The sequence below is a fragment of the Colletotrichum graminicola genome (genome assembly GCF_000149035.1).
Source record: "Colletotrichum graminicola M1.001 genomic scaffold supercont1.21, whole genome shotgun sequence".
Lineage (NCBI taxonomy): Eukaryota > Fungi > Ascomycota > Sordariomycetes > Glomerellales > Glomerellaceae > Colletotrichum > Colletotrichum graminicola.
Genome location: NW_007361025.1, coordinates 530,913 through 549,683, shown reverse-complemented (window position 1 = coordinate 549,683; position 18,771 = coordinate 530,913). Strand labels below are relative to the sequence as shown.

Sequence of the window (18,771 nt, the reverse complement as noted above, 5' to 3'; positions counted from 1 at the left end):
CTGATAAAGACGATGCTTCAGGTATGAGTACCCATAGATATTTCAACAGCAAAATGTTCCTAACCTATCTATCGCAGTGGTGTCACGAAGCGATGAGGGTTTGGTACGAGCAGCCACCGACTTGCATCAGTCGCCAATCTTCGAAAAGATAGCCGATAGGGGCAAAGCAGGCAAGATTGACGAGTCCCGGCATTGGTGTGAGCTCCAACATTTCATCGGCCGTCTTTCGTCCTATTTCAGGGCTATTCAGACCATTCTCAGAGCACGCAGACGCTACCCTGAGCTATTCGACACGGAAAGTTTAGAAATCCGGTTCATAGATTCTAGCAAGCCCATCCCGAACCCCATGAACGCATTTCAAGCTGGTCTACCACTTGACCAAAGGACAACGGTTCGTTCCGCGGGTGTTATAATCTCTCGGATGACATCCGTTGCGGCCGAACATGAGATGTACCAACGTTACGCAAACGAACTTCAGCGGTGCGACCTCGACAGACTGATTGCCGATCAATGCCGCAAGCAAACCTTTCGGCCTATTGCCCACAGTGAAGTGCTGCTTCTGGAGTGGCTCCGGACAGAATTCGCAGAGGAGACACATTCAATCCCGTTCTACAACAATATCAAATACATAGGCTGCAGCAAGCCCACGTGCCGTCTTTGCGAGTACTATTTCGCAGCGCACAACAGCGGCGTAAGGGTCCGGCCTCCTCACCGGAACGTGTACGCAAACTGGGTGGTACCTGATGTGTTGGTAGAGGGGGATACCTCGCAGTACAAAGTCAAGATGATCGATGCTGTCTTGAGAAAGATTCGTGAGGATGTTTTCCTGGCGCTGAGTGAAAAGGTTTCCGAGCGCAAGAGGTTCGACTCGGACACATATTCGTTCTGGCCGACGTATCAATCCACCACGGGCGTTTCATCCAATCTTGGCGGCCTGGCGTCCCTAGTTGAGGGTCTTTCTCTTGCCAGCGCAGAAAGTGCTTCTTATTTTGAAGCCACAAGAGATGTGCGCATTGGTGATGATGCTCAGAGCGTGGTTACTCAAGGTAACAATGACAGGGATTACGGTGACGACGATGACGATGGTGGAGGAACACTCCTATTTGCGGGTCGCAACACGCGGATTCAGACGTTGTCAAGGTAGAATAAGCGGTAAGCATAGCATTTCAACTCAAACACTACAAAGTGTCCAATTAGTAAAGCTTTGAAAGGTTCGGCTGGTGTGAACACGAGGCGGTAAAGATCCGGTTCATCGATTAGCACCAAGATACAGTCCATGGCTGGCAACAGTGACCAGTGTGAAACCATCTGGGTTTCGCTGCAAAATATTGATTGCATTGCATGTCTTCTTATCAATTCTCCAGTCATGTGACTAGTTGACGCCGCGCCTGAGCAAAAAATTCTCATCATGGCTGTTGGTTATCACTTCGAAGGGATATCCCAAGTCACATATACGTATGTGAAGGATCGTGTGGTTGTTGCTTGTATTATGGTGTATCTAGACTTTTGCATCCACCTGTTGACATACCCTTGTCAGGGAAGAGTGGATACTGCCGGGGTGGCGGTGCGTCACGTGAGCATCACGTGACCCACCTTTCCCGGAGCATACCTCCCATATACCAACAATGGCCTTCATTGCATGTTCTTGCACGGACCTGAATTGGTTACACTGCTGCGCCATCCCTCTCCAAGCCATGCCTTGGCAAGACGCAACTGTACCTAGTCAGCCCGTGTCAACTCCCGTCAAGCAGTTCCTAGCAAAGCTCCAATGGGGCAACGGGGCAACGGGGCCTCAGCTCATCACGATGACGAGGGCGCACCTTGTCTGAGAATACCTATGCTTCCCCACAAGTCAATCGATCGGCGATCTCCCGCTGACAGTTTGGGGCTAGACGACCCTCCCAGGGGCCGTTCATCTCTCCTCCTGTTCTCTTTGTGTGTCTCCTTTTCATTGGTGCGCTCGAGGGCATTGCGGAGCGCATATCCCGAACAGGAAAACAGCTACCCCTTGATGATGATGAACGCCGTTGACGTCACTAACCGGTCATTGCTACCGGAGATGTCATCCCTCTCTCCCGGTCCAGGTCCGTCCGTCGTCAGATCTTGTGGTTGCTGAGGTGCAAGTCCCGGTTTTCAACTCCAGCGCATTGACGGAGTCAGCTTTGTTGGTGAGATGATGATGGCTCAACGAATCAGCTCCCCCCCCCCCCCCCCCCTTGACAGGAGTCAATTGAGCCTTGGCGTTCAGCTCCAATAGCTCGTCATCCTGACTTCAGTTGTGGGAAGCACGTGTGACGAATGTCTTCCCTGTTTGCTCGTGTGCGCCACTAGGGTTTCCGATGCATCTTAGCCTGGAAATCCCATAGCCGAGAAGGGAGAATCCCCTACTTCGTTCCTCGTTCCTCGTTGCTCCTTGCTTTCAAAATCAGCCAGCTGTCCACTTACGTATCTTTTCTCTCCTCGGCGTACCTTTCCCCCTCGACTACCACACCTTTGATACCCAAATCACCTGCTTATTCTACTTGATTTACTCATCCGAACAATCTCCACGAGAATATTCCGTTCTCATACTCTGTCGGACACCTCATTGGATTCGCCAATTGCCGACGTATCAAACCGCCAAGATGATGTCCGCTAGACCCGTCGTTCGCTCGGTTCCTAGAGCATCGCGCGCCATCCGCGTTCCCCGCCAACAGCCCATCCGCTTCCAGTCCACCACAACCTCCTCATCAACAACAGGCAGCGCAGGCTCGGGTAGCTCCCATTTTGGAGCTGGCGTCGCCGGTGGTATCGCTGGTGCCGGTCTCTTCTTCGCCATCTATTCCTTCACTCCCGCGGGTCGCGCCGCCTCCAAGGTCAACAAGGCCGCGAAGGAGGCTGAGAAGAAATACACAGCTGCCGCCCAGAAGCTGCAGGAAAACACCCCTTCCCCCGACCAGGCCATCGACTACATTAAGCAGTTTGCTTACTCCTACGTCGCCTGGATCCCCGGCGGACGTTCCTACGTCGACTCTGCCTTCAATGACTTTGAGACCGTCCGCAAGAATCACAAGGAGGAGGCCGACGAGATTGTCAACGATGCTTACAAGCAGTTCCAGGAGGTCGCCAAGGCTGGCCTGAGCCTTGACGCCGTCCACAAGGCCTACGAAGTTCTGGCCGACATTTCCAAAAAGATCGCCAGCCTCGGTGGCGACGCCATTTCCGACATTGTCGACAACCACCCTCAGCTCAAGGAGAAGCTCGGCGGCAACGTTGACCAGCTCAAGGACATGGGAGCCAAGTATGGCCCCGAAGCCAAGAAGCAGGTCGACGAGACATGGAAGCAGGTCCAAGATGTTCTGGCCGGTGGCTTCACCGCCAGCAACTTTGAGAAGGCCCGCAAGGTCATAGAGGAGAAGGTCGAGCAGGTCCGCAAGCTCGGCGATGAGGCCTGGAAGAAGGCTTTCGAGGAGGCTAAGCCCTACCTCAACAAGAACCCCAAGGTTAAGGAGCTGGTCGAGCAGAACGTTGACGCCCTCAAGCAAGGCAACGCCAAGGAACTCTTCGAAAGGGCCAAGAAGGCCGTGGAGTCGGGTGACCTGGGGGGCCTAGAGAGCTACGTCGGCGACGCCGTCGACAAGGCCAAGTCCAAGGGCTCCAAGCTCGGCGAGAGCTTCGGCCTCGACCAGTACTTTAAGATGATTCCCGACGGCGACCAGATCATGCCCAAGCTGAAGCAGCTGCGCGAGGTTGCCGACAAGCACAAGGATGAGGGCGAGAGACTCTTGAAGGAGACGATTGAGGAGATCAAGAAGGTCCTCGAGAACAAAGCCCAAAAGGCCGAGGAGATCGCCGACAAGGCGAAGAAGGAGGCCAAATAGAGTAGCACGACCACGCATGCAGCATACATCTGATAGCCCCACGCAGGCTTCTCGAGGGCGGAGTAATGCCTATACAATACCTTAAAAGCCGTTTCCTTGTTCAAAGACAAATAAATTAATTCATCACTGTGTTATAACCAGCTCTGATGTCGTACGAGTCGCTGTCCATGTGAGATTATTATCGTTACCAATGTCGGCAGGGTTCTCAGTAGGGTGGTGGTCTTGAACCCAGCCCTGGACGGTTTAACGCCAGAGTCAAAACAGGCTTGAATGTTTGGTTGCCACTACAGGGAGATACCTGCTCCTTTAAGAAAATGAGCCTAAAGTACAATATTCTTCATGCCAGCACTGGTAATTATTATTGCTAAGAGAGAAACCCTACATAATAGAACAATATGGACAAACATGTTGTCAGGACGATAGATCCAATATGTTGATCAGCCTTCTACGTTGTGCAATGTAAAGTTCTAGATTCGTCTATTGATGCCCTGGGACAGAAACCGCTTATAAACAGCTGTTGCACATAAAAACGACGCCGTTAATTGCGTCGCAGCAACTAACGCCTTATACATCACTTTGTGACAACAGCCTGTTCTATATCGTTTCCCCTAAAGTTCCAAGTCCGGCGTAGGAGTTGCGGTAACAAAACCAGCAGGGCAGACAGCGAGTGCGGCTGACAAACGCATTTTGATGATTAGGAGAGGATATAAGCATATTAATATGTCATAGATGGTAGAGGAAGTGACGAATCGAGAATATTAACCGGCCTGGATTAGAGTTGCTATTTGGGTTGTGGTGTCTAATTAGTATCGTGCATGTTGTCCGTCTCAACGTGGCTTGGGTAGCTCAAATCTTTTCTGTTTTGATGTTTATAGCTATAATAACTATTCTTCAAGGCACCACAGAGGGGAGATCATGACTCCTGACATACTAAGCTGAGACGGCGTTTTTTTCTTGGGCTATTATGCTAAAGAGAATAATGGAGATGTTTGTTACCAAGCAGTGGTCGTTCTCTGCTGAGAGCCAGTGGCCTGTCTTCGCGCATTCTCCAGACGAGAAGTCAGTTCACTGAGATTATCCCGGATGACTCTGCTCGAATTTTCTGGTCTGTGATGAAAGGTGGCAGTGCTAGAAGCCTTGGGGAGGGTACGGCGGCATCGGTCTATGCACATGAAATGGAGAGACATCAACTATGAGTTGCGTAATTTTGGCCGCCATTTGATCTCACGTCTCTTAGGTTGGAAGGTAAGACGCCAGATTAATCCGGCAGATACAATCGTCTACCGTCGACATCAGATTGTCATTAAAAGATTGTGTTGCAAAATACGACAAGACTCATTATACAAGTTCCCGAAATTCAAGGACTTTGACTTGAGCCTCTACATCTATGAAGGCAACGGGAACTGTGACTACAGGTATACGAACATATACCTGTAGTCATAGTTCGGACGGCTAGTTTATGCTATAAGTTGACTGAAGCTGGCAGATACCTCGCCCGCCTATCACTGGGATCATTATAGAACTTTGAGGGAAGAAACAAAGGCTCCTAGCAATCTCCCAAAGGGCTTCTGGGCAGTTGTTTCTTGCCTCATGGTGCAACTTGGTGTCCTCTTTCTCAAGCTCTTCCGAACCCTCCACCAAAAGGCCTCGCCCTACCCTTGCTGGTATCGTCCCGATAGCTTCATGTCGGCTCCAGAAACAAACATTTCGCAACTACGTCGCGGACATAAAAGGTCTTGCTGAGGCGCAGTTGGTAAATGACAGCCGAGTAGATCCGTAGTTAACTTCTGGCATAAGCGAAGTACAGCCTACTATGTACAGCCTCGGCAGGCCAATTGCTAGGGATCCTAGCGATTTATATGCAAAGAGGAGGTGCAAGACCCATTCTCAATCGTGTCCAATAAACCGTAAAAGGAGGTAGGTTCATTTACCTTTTCAAGATCGTAATATAAATGGGCTATATCGACGTTCTTGGCCTGTTCAAACTGAGATATCCCGAGAAGTGGTCCGGTCTACCGCCTATTCGGCATTATGACAATTCGACATTAAGCCTATGGCGCGGTGTTCTTACTTGTTGACAGGTACTTCTTCAACTTGGACCTAATTTGCAAAGGATCGTGAAAGCCTTTGCTGTAGATTCATCTTCGATTTTAAGGTAGTTCGTTGTTAGTTTCCTCTTAGACCAGGCAAACTCCGTTACCCCATCTTCAAATATTAACTAAAGGATGGAAATTGACGTTTGCCGTGTCCCGGACATAAGAACTGAAGAACACGCTCCTTTGCTTGCATTGCTATCTAAACCTTCCTAATATAAAAGGTAATGCTTCTGGCACTAATGGAGAAATGGAGAAGCCGTTTCTGAATTAGTTCTTACCTATGCATCTCATATTTTACAACGTTGACTGGGAAGTATTATTTGCCGCCTAGGAGTGGCTTGCAATTGGGGGAAGCAAAAAACATCCAGAACACAGGCGGACCAGCGTCGCTATAATACTAGCTTACTTGCTGAATTGCTTGAGAACTGAATGACTCTGTTTGTTGGTTTCCTGCGATTGTTATTATTACGTTGCCTCGAGAACCCAGGGACAAAAGGGGCTGTTACTGGAGAAAAGCAAAGGTCAGTTTGTTGCTGAGGGACTAATGGATAGCCGCCGGCAGGATGCAAAAGTTGAGGGTGAACAGAGACAGAAATAGATGGTTTACTTTTGGGATTTAGTGATTTTTGGCTAAATCAAAACTTGGGCCTGTCGCTTTGCACTCTTCACATGTTTATACGTGCAAAGCCGATGGTCTTGTGAGGTACACGACCACTTCCTCTACCGCCTAACACGGGAGCACGCGTGACTGGCAGCTACTCTTCCCCTCAATTGACGTGCATGTACCTGCCGATCTCGTCCTTATAACCGCTTGGATCCCAGGATCAGCAAGTTTTCCCACCCAAAAGGTAGGGTTCTTTGGGAGCCATCACCGCTAAGGTACCATCAATACACCGCTATGCTCGGCTCCGAGATCCCCATTCGTCTTTCTTGGCCGGAGACCTAACCGAATGTCACAACTCAGATGCTACCCTGGGTCCCTGGCTGACTTGATGATTATGCTTCTTTCGCCTGGTACTAACCCGAGGGAACAATAGTCTCATACGCGCAACAACCAGAAGACTTCCTGATACTAGTCACCTACGTAATATGCGTTGACCCTTATCTCAGTAAGGCGTGTTGTAGGAGTATATTGCCAAGACGTACCATCGCCAAGACAGTGTGATCGAGCAATAGTGACGCCCATGAGCATCGGAAGATGGTCGACTTAAAAGGGACTCTGGCCTCAAGGCTCAATCGGCAATCCTACTAACCACGACAGTTAACTTGACTTTTCGAGATCCAAAGTCGCCATGCGTCCCGCATCCCTTGCTCTAGCCGCATCACTCTCTCTGGGTAGCGTAAATGCTGCTCTGAGTATTGTTCCCGGGGCAACCTGGACAGCTGTGAGTAATTGATCGTTGGGAAAGCCAAGATAACTCAGGCCTGACAATTGGTCCGCAGACAAACACCGGAGAACACGTACAGGCCCATGGAGCCGGCATCATGTAGGTTTTCAACAAGACCTAGAACCCCTGATGCGTAGATAACGGTGGAGGAAAATACGCGTCTGTTAGATTCAATAGAGGCTGATCGTGAGTAGCGAGGAGAATGGCGTTTACTATATGATTGGCGAAGAAAAGACCGACGGCGCGTTGTTCCAGGCTGTCAACTGTTACTCATCAACCAACTTGGTCGAATGGAGCTTCGAAGGACGTCTTCTGACCCGCACTGAAGAAGCTGGCGATCTCGGCCCCAACCGTATCATCGAGCGGCCCAAGGTTACCAAGAACGATGTTACTGGCAAATACGTCCTCCATCTCCACGTTGACTCGTCAGACTACAAGGATGCGCGTGTCGGTGTCGCGACAGGCGACACTGTCTGCGGCGAGTATGAGTACATCCGGAGCTTCCGTCCCTTTGGCTTCCAGAGCCGTGACATTGGTATCTTCAAAGACGATGATGGCGCTGGTTATCTCTTATCCGAGGACGTAAGCAACAATTCGCTTGAGCAGTAGATTCGAGACACTAACGTTACGCCAGCGCGAGTACGGAACCCGTATCATCAAGCTTACAGAGGACTATCTGGATGTTGCTGAGGTGACTTTCGGTTGGGAGTATTTCGCCGAGTCGCCCGCCCTCGTCAAGCGCAATGGCACATATTTCATTTTCGGCTCTCACCTCACAGGCTGGAACCCCAACGACAACGTAAACTCTTCGTGCTTAGATTGACGAGGACTCCAGCTAATAGCTCCATAGGTCTACAGCCACGCCACATCCCTTTCCGGCCCCTGGTCTGAGTGGACCGAGTTTGCTCCCGTCGGTTCTACCACCTATAGAAGTCAAGTCAGCTTCGTCCTCCCGTTAGGCACAGACAAGGCCATCTACATGGGAGACAGATGGCACTCGACGAACCTTGCCGCAAGTACCTACATCTGGCTTCCTCTGCAGATCGACGGCACCACTGCAAAGCTCGACTGGCATGACTCTTGGAATGTGGATGTCGAGGCAGGCGCCTGGTCTGAGTCGACAGTCACAACCGAGATTGAAGGGGAGACCGCCGAGCTGACCAACGGAGCTCGCGTTGTCGCCTGCTCGCAGTGCAGCGGATCATCGGCAGCGGGATACCTGGGCGGAGATATTGATGGGACCGCCACCTTCAACTTCAGCGTTGCCCAGGCCGACCGTGTAACGCTGATTGTCAACCACAAGAACGGCGACATGGCTTCTCGATATGCTGCGGTGTCAGTCAACGGCAAGGAACAGTCTGTAGCTTTTCTGTCCACGTCTCATCTGTCTACCACGGGGAGCAGCGCTATTCATGTCGATGTCCAGCAGGGTCAGAACACCGTGATCTTCTCGAGATCTGAAGGCTGGGGCCCGGATGTTGACCAGCTCGTTGTTCCCAGTGCCTGAATGAAGAGTGAAAACATACCGCGAAGTTGATAGTTGAGGCAGTGATACATAGTATTTGAGTTAAGCTCACACCTCTTGTACCGTTTCTCCAGTGCACTGAATGAATGCTAATCAGAAATTCTGAACCGTATATTTTTGCTTGATTGGAAGTTAACACAAGTCTAAATCTTGAAAGATGAGTTGTATGCACGTCGTCCGCTTTGACAATGGCCAGCGACGATAACAGCAGCGAGTTTGACGCGAGACCAACTGAAGCCAGAAGAATTTACGGAGTCTTACCCCGTTTTGTTTTACCGATTCCAGCTTTTATTCCTCCATTGCGAGAAACTACGCAAGATACCGATAGGGAGAGCTTCCTGCGCGACTGGATGAATGTAGATTCGTCGTCTTCCAGAAACAAAATCTTCTTTGAGGGAGTCATGGAGTAGACTACTTGCCCCAGTAGTTTATCAGTGGACATCTAGATAAGAGCCTGAATAGTAATTAGACTTCTGTTAAGTTAATATATGTGATTGGGGGTGGTTGACTGTCAGAGCATCGTCAAGGACAAAGAACGATTCGTGTCTTCACGCTTAGGCTTAAGTCCACCTAACCGTGATATAGGAGCACTAGATTGAACATGGGTGAGCCCGAACCACCTGGAAAGGTGCTTTAGTATGCATCAAGAAAATAAGCCAGACCATTGAATAAGTTGTTTGTCTCATTAGCGTCATGGACCTCATGTTTTGATGGGAGAAGCGTCGTCAACACAGCCTAAGACCTTGACGAATATTCACCCAACTTTGAATTGTCACATATCAGTTGCAGAAAAAGACTAACTGCATCATGCTAGGAGCAAACTATAATCTTCCGAGAAGATTTTTGCTTCTCAATTCACCTCAAATAGCCAAACATCTTATCGCGGAGGGCACAGTCAGGTCAGTCGCTTGGATTCCGTCCGCGGGAAACGCGTTGACCTCGGGCAGCACTGTTCCCACGTAGCCCCGCCGCCCGCGGAAAAGTCCTTAAGGCCAGTCTCCCATCTAGATAAAAAGGTCTCGGACGGAGTCGTTTCAACCGAGAGCAATTCAATCACATCTCGTCTGCTGCATTCACCTACAAATTAGTATCCTTTTTGTTGATTTTCAGTGATGGGGTCCGACATCACCGCCGCCTTCTGGGCGAAAACCGACAAGTACCTGATGTCCACGGGTGTCCCCTATTCTCCCATCATCATAACAAAGGCAAAAGGCACGAAGCTCTACGATGATGGGGGACGCCAGATGTTGGATTTTACATCCGGCCAGATGAGCTCTCTTCTGGGCCACTCTCACCCGGAAATCGTCGAGGTCGTTCAGAAATACGTTGCCGAGCTGGATCATCTGCTCAGCAACATGATCACGCAGCCAGTTGCAGATCTTGCGGAGAGGTTAGGCAAACTGCTCCCCGCCCCCCTTGAGAAGGTGAGTTCTCATCCTGCGCAGCACCATCAGCGACGGAACAGCAGTTAACTCTCTTCTTGTAGTCCTTCTTCTTGAACACGGGCTCCGAGACAACAGAGGCAGCAATCAAGATGGCCAAGCTCCACACCGGGAAGTTCGAAATCGTCGCCATGTCGGCAAGCTACCACGGCCTCACCCAGGGTTCCGGCTCCGCTACCTATTCCGCCGGTCGAAAGAACGGCGGGCCGGCCATGCCCGGCCAACTCGCCTTCCCCGCGCCATACGCCTATCGCTCGGTCTTCCGGAAGCCCGATGGCTCCTACGACTGGGAGACCGAGATGGACTTCGGATGGGCCATGATTGACAGACAGAGCGTCGGATCCCTGGCGGCTTTCATAATGGAGCCCATCCTGTCCACCGGTGGAATCCTCGACCTCCCCAAAGGTTATCTCAAGCGCCTCAGCGAGGAGTGCAAGAAGCGCGGCATGCTGCTCATCCTTGACGAGGCGCAAACAGGCGTCGGCCGCACTGGTAAGATGTTCGCCTTTGAGCACGACGGCATCGTGCCCGACATCCTCGCCCTGTCAAAGACGCTCGGCTGCGGCCTGCCTTTGGCCTCGGTCAGCACCACCGCCAAAGTCGCGCAGGGATGTAAAGAGGCCGGTTTCCTGTGGCTGACGACGCATCTCAACGACCCTCTCACTGCCGCGGTCGGCAACAAAGTGCTCGAGATAGTCGTGCGCGACAATATCTGCCAAAAGGCCACGGAGTGCGGTGAGCAGCTGCGCGCCGGTCTGCTGAAGCTCCAGGAGAAGTACTGGTGCATCGGCGACGTCCGCGGACGCGGCCTTTTGCAGGGCATCGAGATCATCTCCGACGCCAAGACGAAGGCGCCTGGGCCGGACCTCGGCCAGGCCGTCTCTGATCGAGCGATGGAGTTGGGTCTCTCCTGTAACGTTGTCAACTTGCCGGGAATGGGCGGCGTGTTTCGGTTGGCGCCTCCGGTCACGGTGACTGCAGATGAGATCGAGGAGGGGCTGAGGTTACTGGATGAGGCATTCGGCTACGTTTTGGCGCAACGTGAAAAGACGGTCCCTATTGTCTGAGGAATCTTGAGGTTTTTGCCCCTATGCAAGGAAAGACATTCCCGATGTGAGTTGATGCTGTAGGGAAAAGAAGCAGGGATGCGGCCCACTTTCATCCCCCAATCGTTATGCTCTTGATCTTCTATGTCAGCAACGTGATTTTGAAAATTTCATGAAACCTACAGACACCTGACCTGGTCTTGAATTCTTATATACAAATCTTGTTGCCTATATTTGCATGACTAACTACTCTGAATTTGCCACAATGTGAGGAAGTCCCAGAATCTCTGTCCGGGGGCAGGGGTCCGGAGGGGCCGTTCCGGCGCGGAGGGTTGGAGCCCTATCTGGAAACTGACATATGGTCCAACTCTCCCCGGTACAGACATCGTCCTACAACCAGCGGCGGACATAGCTCAGTTGGGAGAGCGTCAGACTGAAGTTAACTTCAATCACTTAATCTGAAGGTCGTGTGTTCAATCCACACTGGCCGCATGGTATACCTTTTGAGGGTTTCATTACCTTATCACTTTTGCTTTTCCATTAGAGAGTTTGTTTAGAGGATGTTACTTCTCTCGCAAGCTTGACTGAACCTAACTAGGACACATACAGTGGGGGTAGCAAAAGTCCAGCCGAGTGAATTCCCAACTCACATCGCGATTTTTCACACACGTCAAGTCAGCACTTACTTACTTTTTTTTACCCCTTTACAATATCCCTCGTCAAGGCTGGTATACTAAATACTAACTAACTAAGTATATAGATTGATAAAGCTGCTTTCTCTTAATACAAATAAATCCATATCACTTTACCATTCATTCATTGTATGTTCAATACCATTGGTTTTCAAACTCAAAGAAGTTGACTTTGCAGGGCTGGATTGGGTGATTCTGGCATCTAGCGGAACTTTTGCTTACCCACTCCACTCACTGTACACACACACCACTAACTTTCGCCCATGTCACTCACTCATGCTGCCGTAGCATACATACAACATATACATACATACATACATACATACATACACTTTAAGCTTTTCCAGCACTTCCACAGATGTCGATCCACCGCTCAACTTCCTCCTGCAGAATGTTCATACCGTCTTCCATCAATTGCGAAAACGGCTTATTGACGTTCTCCTGTAGGTGGGTGTTCCAGACCTCGAGTAGTAGCTTGTTCACGTTCAGTTTGATGGCGCCATTGTCGATGCATCGCTTCATAATATCCGCACTGAAGCCATTGGTGCCGTGTAACGCCATCAAGACCCGGCTGTTGACCTGCTTATTGATGTTCACCAGCCGTTCGTAGTCCAGCTCAGGGCCCTTGGGGCCATAGCCCCCGTGGATGTTGCCGATGCTAGGCGCCAGGAGGTCGATCTCGGCGCCGATGAAGTCCTCAACCTCCTCCGGGGTTGTAAACAGAGCTGGGTTCTGTTAGGTCACCGGACGTGCGATCGCGTTTCACATATCTCACCCTCCAAGTCTCCGGTATCTGCGATACCATCCTCACCACCATTGATACGACCGCTCTCGGCCTCCACGGCGATGCCGTGGTCGTGGCAGACCCTGGTTAGCACCTTGGTCTTGGCAAGATTCTCCTCGTGATCGTAGTGACTCATGTCCACCATGATGGAGTCGAACGGCATTGTCGCTGCGATTTCCCGGATGTCCTCCTCATCTTGGGCGTGATCGAGATGCAGCGCAATGGGGACCTTGGCTGACTTGATGGCTGCGGCGACAGCCCATGGCAGAGTTGGAAGCTGCTTAACCGTTGAGGGAAAAAGGAGGATGAGCATCGGCGACTTCTTGGCTTCCGCTGCCCTTACGTAGGCAGTCAGATGCTCAATGTTATACCTGATAATTCTTTAGCCCTGGATAGCGATTGAAGCTTCCACTTACATACGCGACAGCGCCAAGAACTCCATATTTGCCTTCGGTTGCAGTCTGGAGAATCTGCAGGGTGCGATTTCGCGACTTCTTCTCGGACCAGGATGTCATTCTAGGGACTTAATCGAGCACTCGCCCGAGGGACAAGCGAGTAGATGAAAAGTATATAAAGTATTAGTTAGGTCTTATAACATATGGAAGGTTGGCCTTTTTATGTGTAGCAGCTTGTTGTTGTCGCTGTGATGAGGCTATTGTTGTATGTACCACATGCCCCGCGGCCCATCGCTGAGAACCCCGCAGCCGAAGACGTTTTCTATTACCTGAGGGGGGGGGGGGGGGGGGGGGGGGAACGGTGGAAGTATATCCGTAAATCGGAGCTACCGTCCTCTTATCTTTTCTTTTACCCTCGGGTGTTCCAAGGATGGCCGAGGATAGTAATGAACCCTGGTCCGCTACTGACGGTAACACTGAAAAGAGACCATCAACGTAGAGCCATCAACGTGCAACGACCTAGGCGGCGGTCACGCAGGCGAGGGCAGCAGTAGAACCAGATGAATCAGTAATTGGCTACATATTATGATGCATCATTCATTGAATAATACTTAGCCGCGAGAAAGGCGATTGTAAGACTCAAGAGACACAACGTGACAACCCAGCAGGGATTATAGAAGTTCGGCAAAACGGCACATTCGGGTTCAGCGCGTGTTTAGCGGGCACATACATGGCCTGGTTTTCGCATTTGAGACCGGCATTAACGATGAATGATTTTCGTGGGAGAAGCCACTCAAAACCCCGTCACCGAAGATTATTGAGGCTCAAGATTGTAGGCGCATCTCCAGGCAATCTTTGGACTGTGTAGAAAGTCATTCATGCTCTCCCTGTCACCCAAGGCGGGCGTAAGAAATACCACCCTGTCTCTTCACAGCCGCAGGTGCCTGTGGCTCATCTTGCTCAGGTGATATGGTATCTGACCAACAGATTAGCGCCGCTGATCCTCCTGCAGGCTGCCTATGCAACACCCAATCCAAGGTGATACTTCTGAAGGCTTGGTCCCGTAGCTTGTTCGCAGAAGCTAGGGGTATTGAGGCTGGTGAGCAATAATCATGCAGCCTGGTCGGCAAGTCACGCAGACACGCGCATGGGTTCGTTCGGTGACCTTAAGGGTGGCTACATAAGCAGGCAGACAGGCGGCCGACTAATGACTGCGTTGGCAATTCCATGGGCACAGCGCGTGCTCTCATGGAACCGGCCTATTTAGATGTTACTTTCTCCGCCTATGTCTGTTGTGTAAACGAGCAAAAAGTTGCCCGAGAACCCTGGAAGCAATGAGGAGCCATGTCGGAATTTAAGAACTGGACGCAGGAGACCGAGATGGCAGTGCTCAGTGAAGTAGCCGCGGCTCAGAACGATAGCCCCGAGCGCGTCGAACCGCGCCATTCGCTCCCTGCCCAGCCCTCAGAGAAGACGCACATCAACAGTCCCGAGTCTCCTCGCCCGTCAAGCCCAACGCCGCACTGGAACCGTCTTCCGGGCTTTGCACACATTGACGGTGATGTCAACGGCCGTGGGTACAACGAGACGTTGGTCGACATCGTTTGCGTGCCGTGCCCAGGTGCTGATCCTGTCGAGACATGGGCCCGCGATCCGCTGCCGGAGGGTTACTTCGGGCGGCCCAGCGATGTATCGATAAGTGCGGTAAAGGAACTTGCGGGCGCATCCATCTTGTCGCCCACGATCAACCGACACCTCCCGATGGCGACCCATCTTTGGGTAAGGCAAGGGATCCGGAAGGAAGTCAGCGAGGCGCGCGTGTTGCTCTACCGCCACCGAGAGTTGGTTGAGGGTATGACATTGGACGACCTCGCACTGGACCTCATCGAGCAGGTCTGGAACGTACGATATGGCAACGTGAGTGCCCCCCGTTTGAACCAAAGCGAGAGGAGACCCGAAACTGACTGTACTTCAGCAACGCTCGCGCCCCTTGTTCTTTATCGCGCACAGCGTTGGCGGGCTCGTTGTCAAGCTGGCGCTGCTGCATGCCTCCAGAACCGAGCGATACAAACCTTTCATGTATAACTGCCATGGCGTCTCATTCTTCGGTGAGTTGGACCTCTTTCTCGACGCCCAGCCTTGCCGATGTCTTGTCTAACTGTTAACCAGCGACTCCGCATAGGGGCTCGAGTTACCTGTCAATGAAACATTTGGAGGATAGCATCCGTCGTCTCCTTCGGCTTCAAAGGCCCTTGCCACGCTCTATCTCTGACTATCTCAGATTAGGCCATAAGCCCCTTCTAAAAATGCATGAAGAATTCTCGACCATCGCCAGTGAGCTCAGGATTTGGACCTTCTATGAGACCATCGACTCCCAGCTGTCAGGCTCCGGTTCCACAAGTCGAGGGCGCGCCAAGGAAGTCCGTTTTGGCGCCCCCCTCGCCTCCATCAAATCATCAATGGTTGGTGTGCGGCAGGAGCATGTCTTCTCCTTGGACAGCGAGCATAGCAATTGCGCTTCGTTCGGCGTGGGGAACACGGAGACTATGAATACCTATCTACAAGAGCTCGCTTTTGCTGTGCAGAGGGCAATGGAACTGAGCTCCCAGTACATTCACACGCCCTTGAATCTCAAGAAACACGTAAAAGTCGAAATCATCGGCTTCTACGAAGACCCGGATGCCGAGATGGAGTCTGCCATACGCCTTTACTTCACCAAGCTTCATCTTCAAAAGTTCCTGGAGCAAGGTCCCGAGCGATGTCTTGAACAACGACTGCAGAAGACAGCATTGAGGCCGCACTCCGACCCGGATCCACCGCACCCGACCCAAGATCCGCATAAGAGCAACAAAGGCATCGGGATCCTGTCCAGTTTCCAAGAGCTCGGACAGAAGGTTTGGCAAGGTCACTCAGACTCCCCAAGCCGGCCCAAGACCCCCGATTCAGAAAGTCAAGGCTCACCGGGAATCATGGTGACCCGTCCTTCCGCAGTGGAGGGCTCGCATTCTATGCCTGTTGAGACCATTCGAAGAATGCAAAGCCTGAAGGTGCCACCTCTCTCCCCGCCTGGGTTCAATCGTCCATCGAGCCGTAGTAGCAACGCCGGAAGCACGAGGTCAGACCCTACCGACCTGGAGTTATCACCAAAGGCCATGTATCCGGAATCGTTGCCAGTGATGGGCGTGGGGAAAAGCTATTCGGAGCCGTTTTCCAGGCGTCAAGATCGACTTTCGCGAGGATCGGCGCTCGACGACCTGACGGCGGGATTCTCGAGACCTGATCCGGCCAGCAGAAGGTTTATGTGGATTCATACGCCATTCACGAACCCATCATGGGTGAAGGTGAGATCAGTCTCCTTGGTGCGGCTGTTGGGTGTAGTAATGCTGATGTGGATCAGGATATTCTCGGAGTCCTGGCGAACCCCCATGACCCAAGCTTCATAAAGCTTTCCAACAACGACAATTGGGCTTCGAAGCATGTCATAGGGAGGCATTCTCAATCCCAGGCCCCTTTCGTCAAGCCATCCTGCAACTACATACCCCCTGGATCAAGTGAGACTTTTATGGATAAAATGAACAAATATCAAAAGCTAACTCCCCGGCCAGCTCCATCGCCTCATCCATCACCAAACCTGTCTGGCCGTACTATCTCTGGCAGTGGCTCTTCGTCGGGCTATCTCTACATGTACCTCCCGTTCCTTCATTTCGACACATATATTGATATCCTCCATCGGCGCAACTTTATCAAGCGCCGCATGCAACATGGGCGTGCTCGTCCCGTCCCTTCCGATGTGGCAGAACTGGATTCTCCAGAACTTAGGATGATATGGGAGTACATCGGATATGATCCACCACTCAACTATCGTCGTACTCTAGACCAGTTTGCCTACCCATCGTTGAGGGACACATGGGCCCGAGACGATGATCAGATGCTGTACAAGCTGACGAAGGACCGCACTCCAAACGTGATGGATCGAGATCAGCTCATGCTGCAGAGGGGACCGACGAGCGGTTCAACGTGGAGTCCTGGGGAAAAAGTGAGCCCCTCAAATACAGGCCTCTTGGAGGAGGATACCTTGGATACAGACGACGAAGAGACCGACCTGGACGAGACCATCAAGGATGGAAAGGTCTTAATGGTTGATCAGTTATGGCTATGGGCCATCGATACGAGTGAGTCCCTTTGCCCCTTGTGCAGGGAAGCATATCATGCCAACATTTATCTCCAGCAACATTGTCGACATTCTTCAACCGCAGAGAGTCGAAGCGAAAAGAAGGACCTCTATTTCAGCAATCGGACCTCAGAAATAGTGTTTACAACGAACTTAACGGAGATTTGACAGGGCGTTGCGAGAACGCGTTGGACCTAGCAGCGTTTATCGTACTCCATGCGATCACCGCTTTGCTGGATCGGGCCTCGCACCCAGACCTGGAGATATTCAGAATCTTCGAAGAGGCCATCAGCATGCTGGCGAGTAATCCCTATTCCAGCTGCTTGCGTGCCCGCGGACTAACACTGAACAGACCGAACGCATGACTTCCTCCCTGAAGCGCTTCCGTATGCAAACGTTCAAGGATGTGAGCGGCTCCGACTCGGACTCGGACGGCAACAGGCCCGAGTCCATCAAGAAGCGCCACAAGCGAGAGCTTGAGGAAGCCGAACGCGAGAATCGTGAAAACACTTCGGCTCTCATGGAGCTTCGCGACATGGAGGATGAGCTCAAGTCTCTGGTGAAGCTGTTCGAGGCCCAGGAGGTCGTCGTCCGGAACATGAAGTCCATCTTCGAGGGGGAGGATACTAAGCACTTGACCCGACACGGCCTGATGTATCTCGAAGAGGCGCTGAGCAAGGTGGACGGGTACAAGAGCCAGACGGTGGAGATGCTTAAGCGTGTTGACACGACGAGGACTGATGTGAGTTCCGATTGCAACCGGGAAAACGAACGGGTTTGTTTTTGGCTTCGAGCGACATTAACTAACAGTCACTCTCATGTCTAGTATGAAAAACTTCTCGAGATGGTCCAACGCAAGGCCCAAGTCGACGAAGTCCGCTGGTCCCGTCTCCAGACCGAGCTGGCATCCTCACAAAACCTCTCCGTCATGATCTTCACCACCTTCACCGTCATCTTCCTCCCCCTGTCCTTTTTCAGCAGCCTTTTCGGCATGAACACCGTCGAGTGGGACAGACAGCTCCCGACAATCGGGTTCATCGGCGCCGTCTCGCTGCCCGCGTCTGCCGTTATCATCTCCGCGGCCCTCGTCGCGGCATTCAGCAGCCGCGTGCAGGGCTTCGTCAGGACCGGGTACAAGGGCGGGAAGAATGTGCTCCAGGCCTTGGGATCGGCAGTCATGGAGTTCATGCCGCGCAGGAAGCAGGAGAAGAGGCGCGTCAACAAGGCGGAGAGGGAAGAGAGAAGGACGAGGAAAATGGATCGCGGGTATGACTTCTGGCAGAATGTCAGGAGGGAGAGGGCAAGTGAGTATCGTATCCCGGAGGTAAACCGTCACAGAACGAGAACATAGCATCGCGAACGTCATCCAACG

The 18,771-nt window shown here is 51.8% G+C and overlaps 6 protein-coding genes and 1 non-coding gene across 7 annotated transcripts; 6 read left to right on the top strand and 1 right to left on the bottom strand.

Annotated features, from left to right (window-relative positions):
- Window positions 1–346: 346 nt before the first annotated feature.
- On the top strand, window positions 347–1,144 carry GLRG_06017 (uncharacterized protein; the record flags this gene model as incomplete). Its single annotated transcript, XM_008096702.1, has 1 exon — window positions 347–1,144. One exon carries the CDS (start codon window positions 347–349, stop codon window positions 1,142–1,144), a length of 798 nt encoding a protein of 265 aa, XP_008094893.1.
- Window positions 1,145–2,624: 1,480 nt separating this feature from the next.
- On the top strand, window positions 2,625–3,860 carry GLRG_06016 (uncharacterized protein; the record flags this gene model as incomplete). Its single annotated transcript, XM_008096701.1, has 1 exon — window positions 2,625–3,860. One exon carries the CDS (start codon window positions 2,625–2,627, stop codon window positions 3,858–3,860), a length of 1,236 nt encoding a protein of 411 aa, XP_008094892.1.
- Window positions 3,861–7,248: 3,388 nt separating this feature from the next.
- GLRG_06015 (glycosyl hydrolase family 43 protein) lies at window positions 7,249–8,851 on the top strand (the record flags this gene model as incomplete). The annotated part of the gene is made up of 5 exons (XM_008096700.1): window positions 7,249–7,341; window positions 7,400–7,443; window positions 7,539–7,926; window positions 7,979–8,143; window positions 8,195–8,851. The coding sequence occupies 5 exons, from the start codon at window positions 7,249–7,251 to the stop codon at window positions 8,849–8,851; spliced, it is 1,347 nt and encodes a 448-aa protein (XP_008094891.1).
- A 1,130-nt stretch (window positions 8,852–9,981) lies between these two features.
- GLRG_06014 (aminotransferase class-III) lies at window positions 9,982–11,378 on the top strand (the record flags this gene model as incomplete). The annotated part of the gene is made up of 2 exons (XM_008096699.1): window positions 9,982–10,293; window positions 10,356–11,378. The coding sequence occupies 2 exons, from the start codon at window positions 9,982–9,984 to the stop codon at window positions 11,376–11,378; spliced, it is 1,335 nt and encodes a 444-aa protein (XP_008094890.1).
- Window positions 11,379–11,759: 381 nt separating this feature from the next.
- Window positions 11,760–11,849, top strand: GLRG_13150. The gene has a single exon. It is a non-coding gene; the product is annotated as a tRNA-Phe (tRNA).
- A 533-nt stretch (window positions 11,850–12,382) lies between these two features.
- GLRG_06013 (fructose-bisphosphate aldolase class-II) lies at window positions 12,383–13,348 on the bottom strand (the record flags this gene model as incomplete). Its single annotated transcript, XM_008096698.1, has 3 exons — window positions 12,383–12,774; window positions 12,825–13,204; window positions 13,254–13,348. 3 exons carry the CDS (start codon window positions 13,346–13,348, stop codon window positions 12,383–12,385), a joined length of 867 nt encoding a protein of 288 aa, XP_008094889.1.
- Window positions 13,349–14,572: 1,224 nt separating this feature from the next.
- On the top strand, window positions 14,573–18,750 carry GLRG_06012 (uncharacterized protein; the record flags this gene model as incomplete). The annotated part of the gene is made up of 8 exons (XM_008096697.1): window positions 14,573–15,145; window positions 15,204–15,336; window positions 15,398–16,569; window positions 16,626–16,779; window positions 16,834–17,400; window positions 17,457–17,608; window positions 17,752–18,141; window positions 18,226–18,750. 8 exons carry the CDS (start codon window positions 14,573–14,575, stop codon window positions 18,748–18,750), a joined length of 3,666 nt encoding a protein of 1,221 aa, XP_008094888.1.
- Window positions 18,751–18,771: the final 21 nt, after the last annotated feature.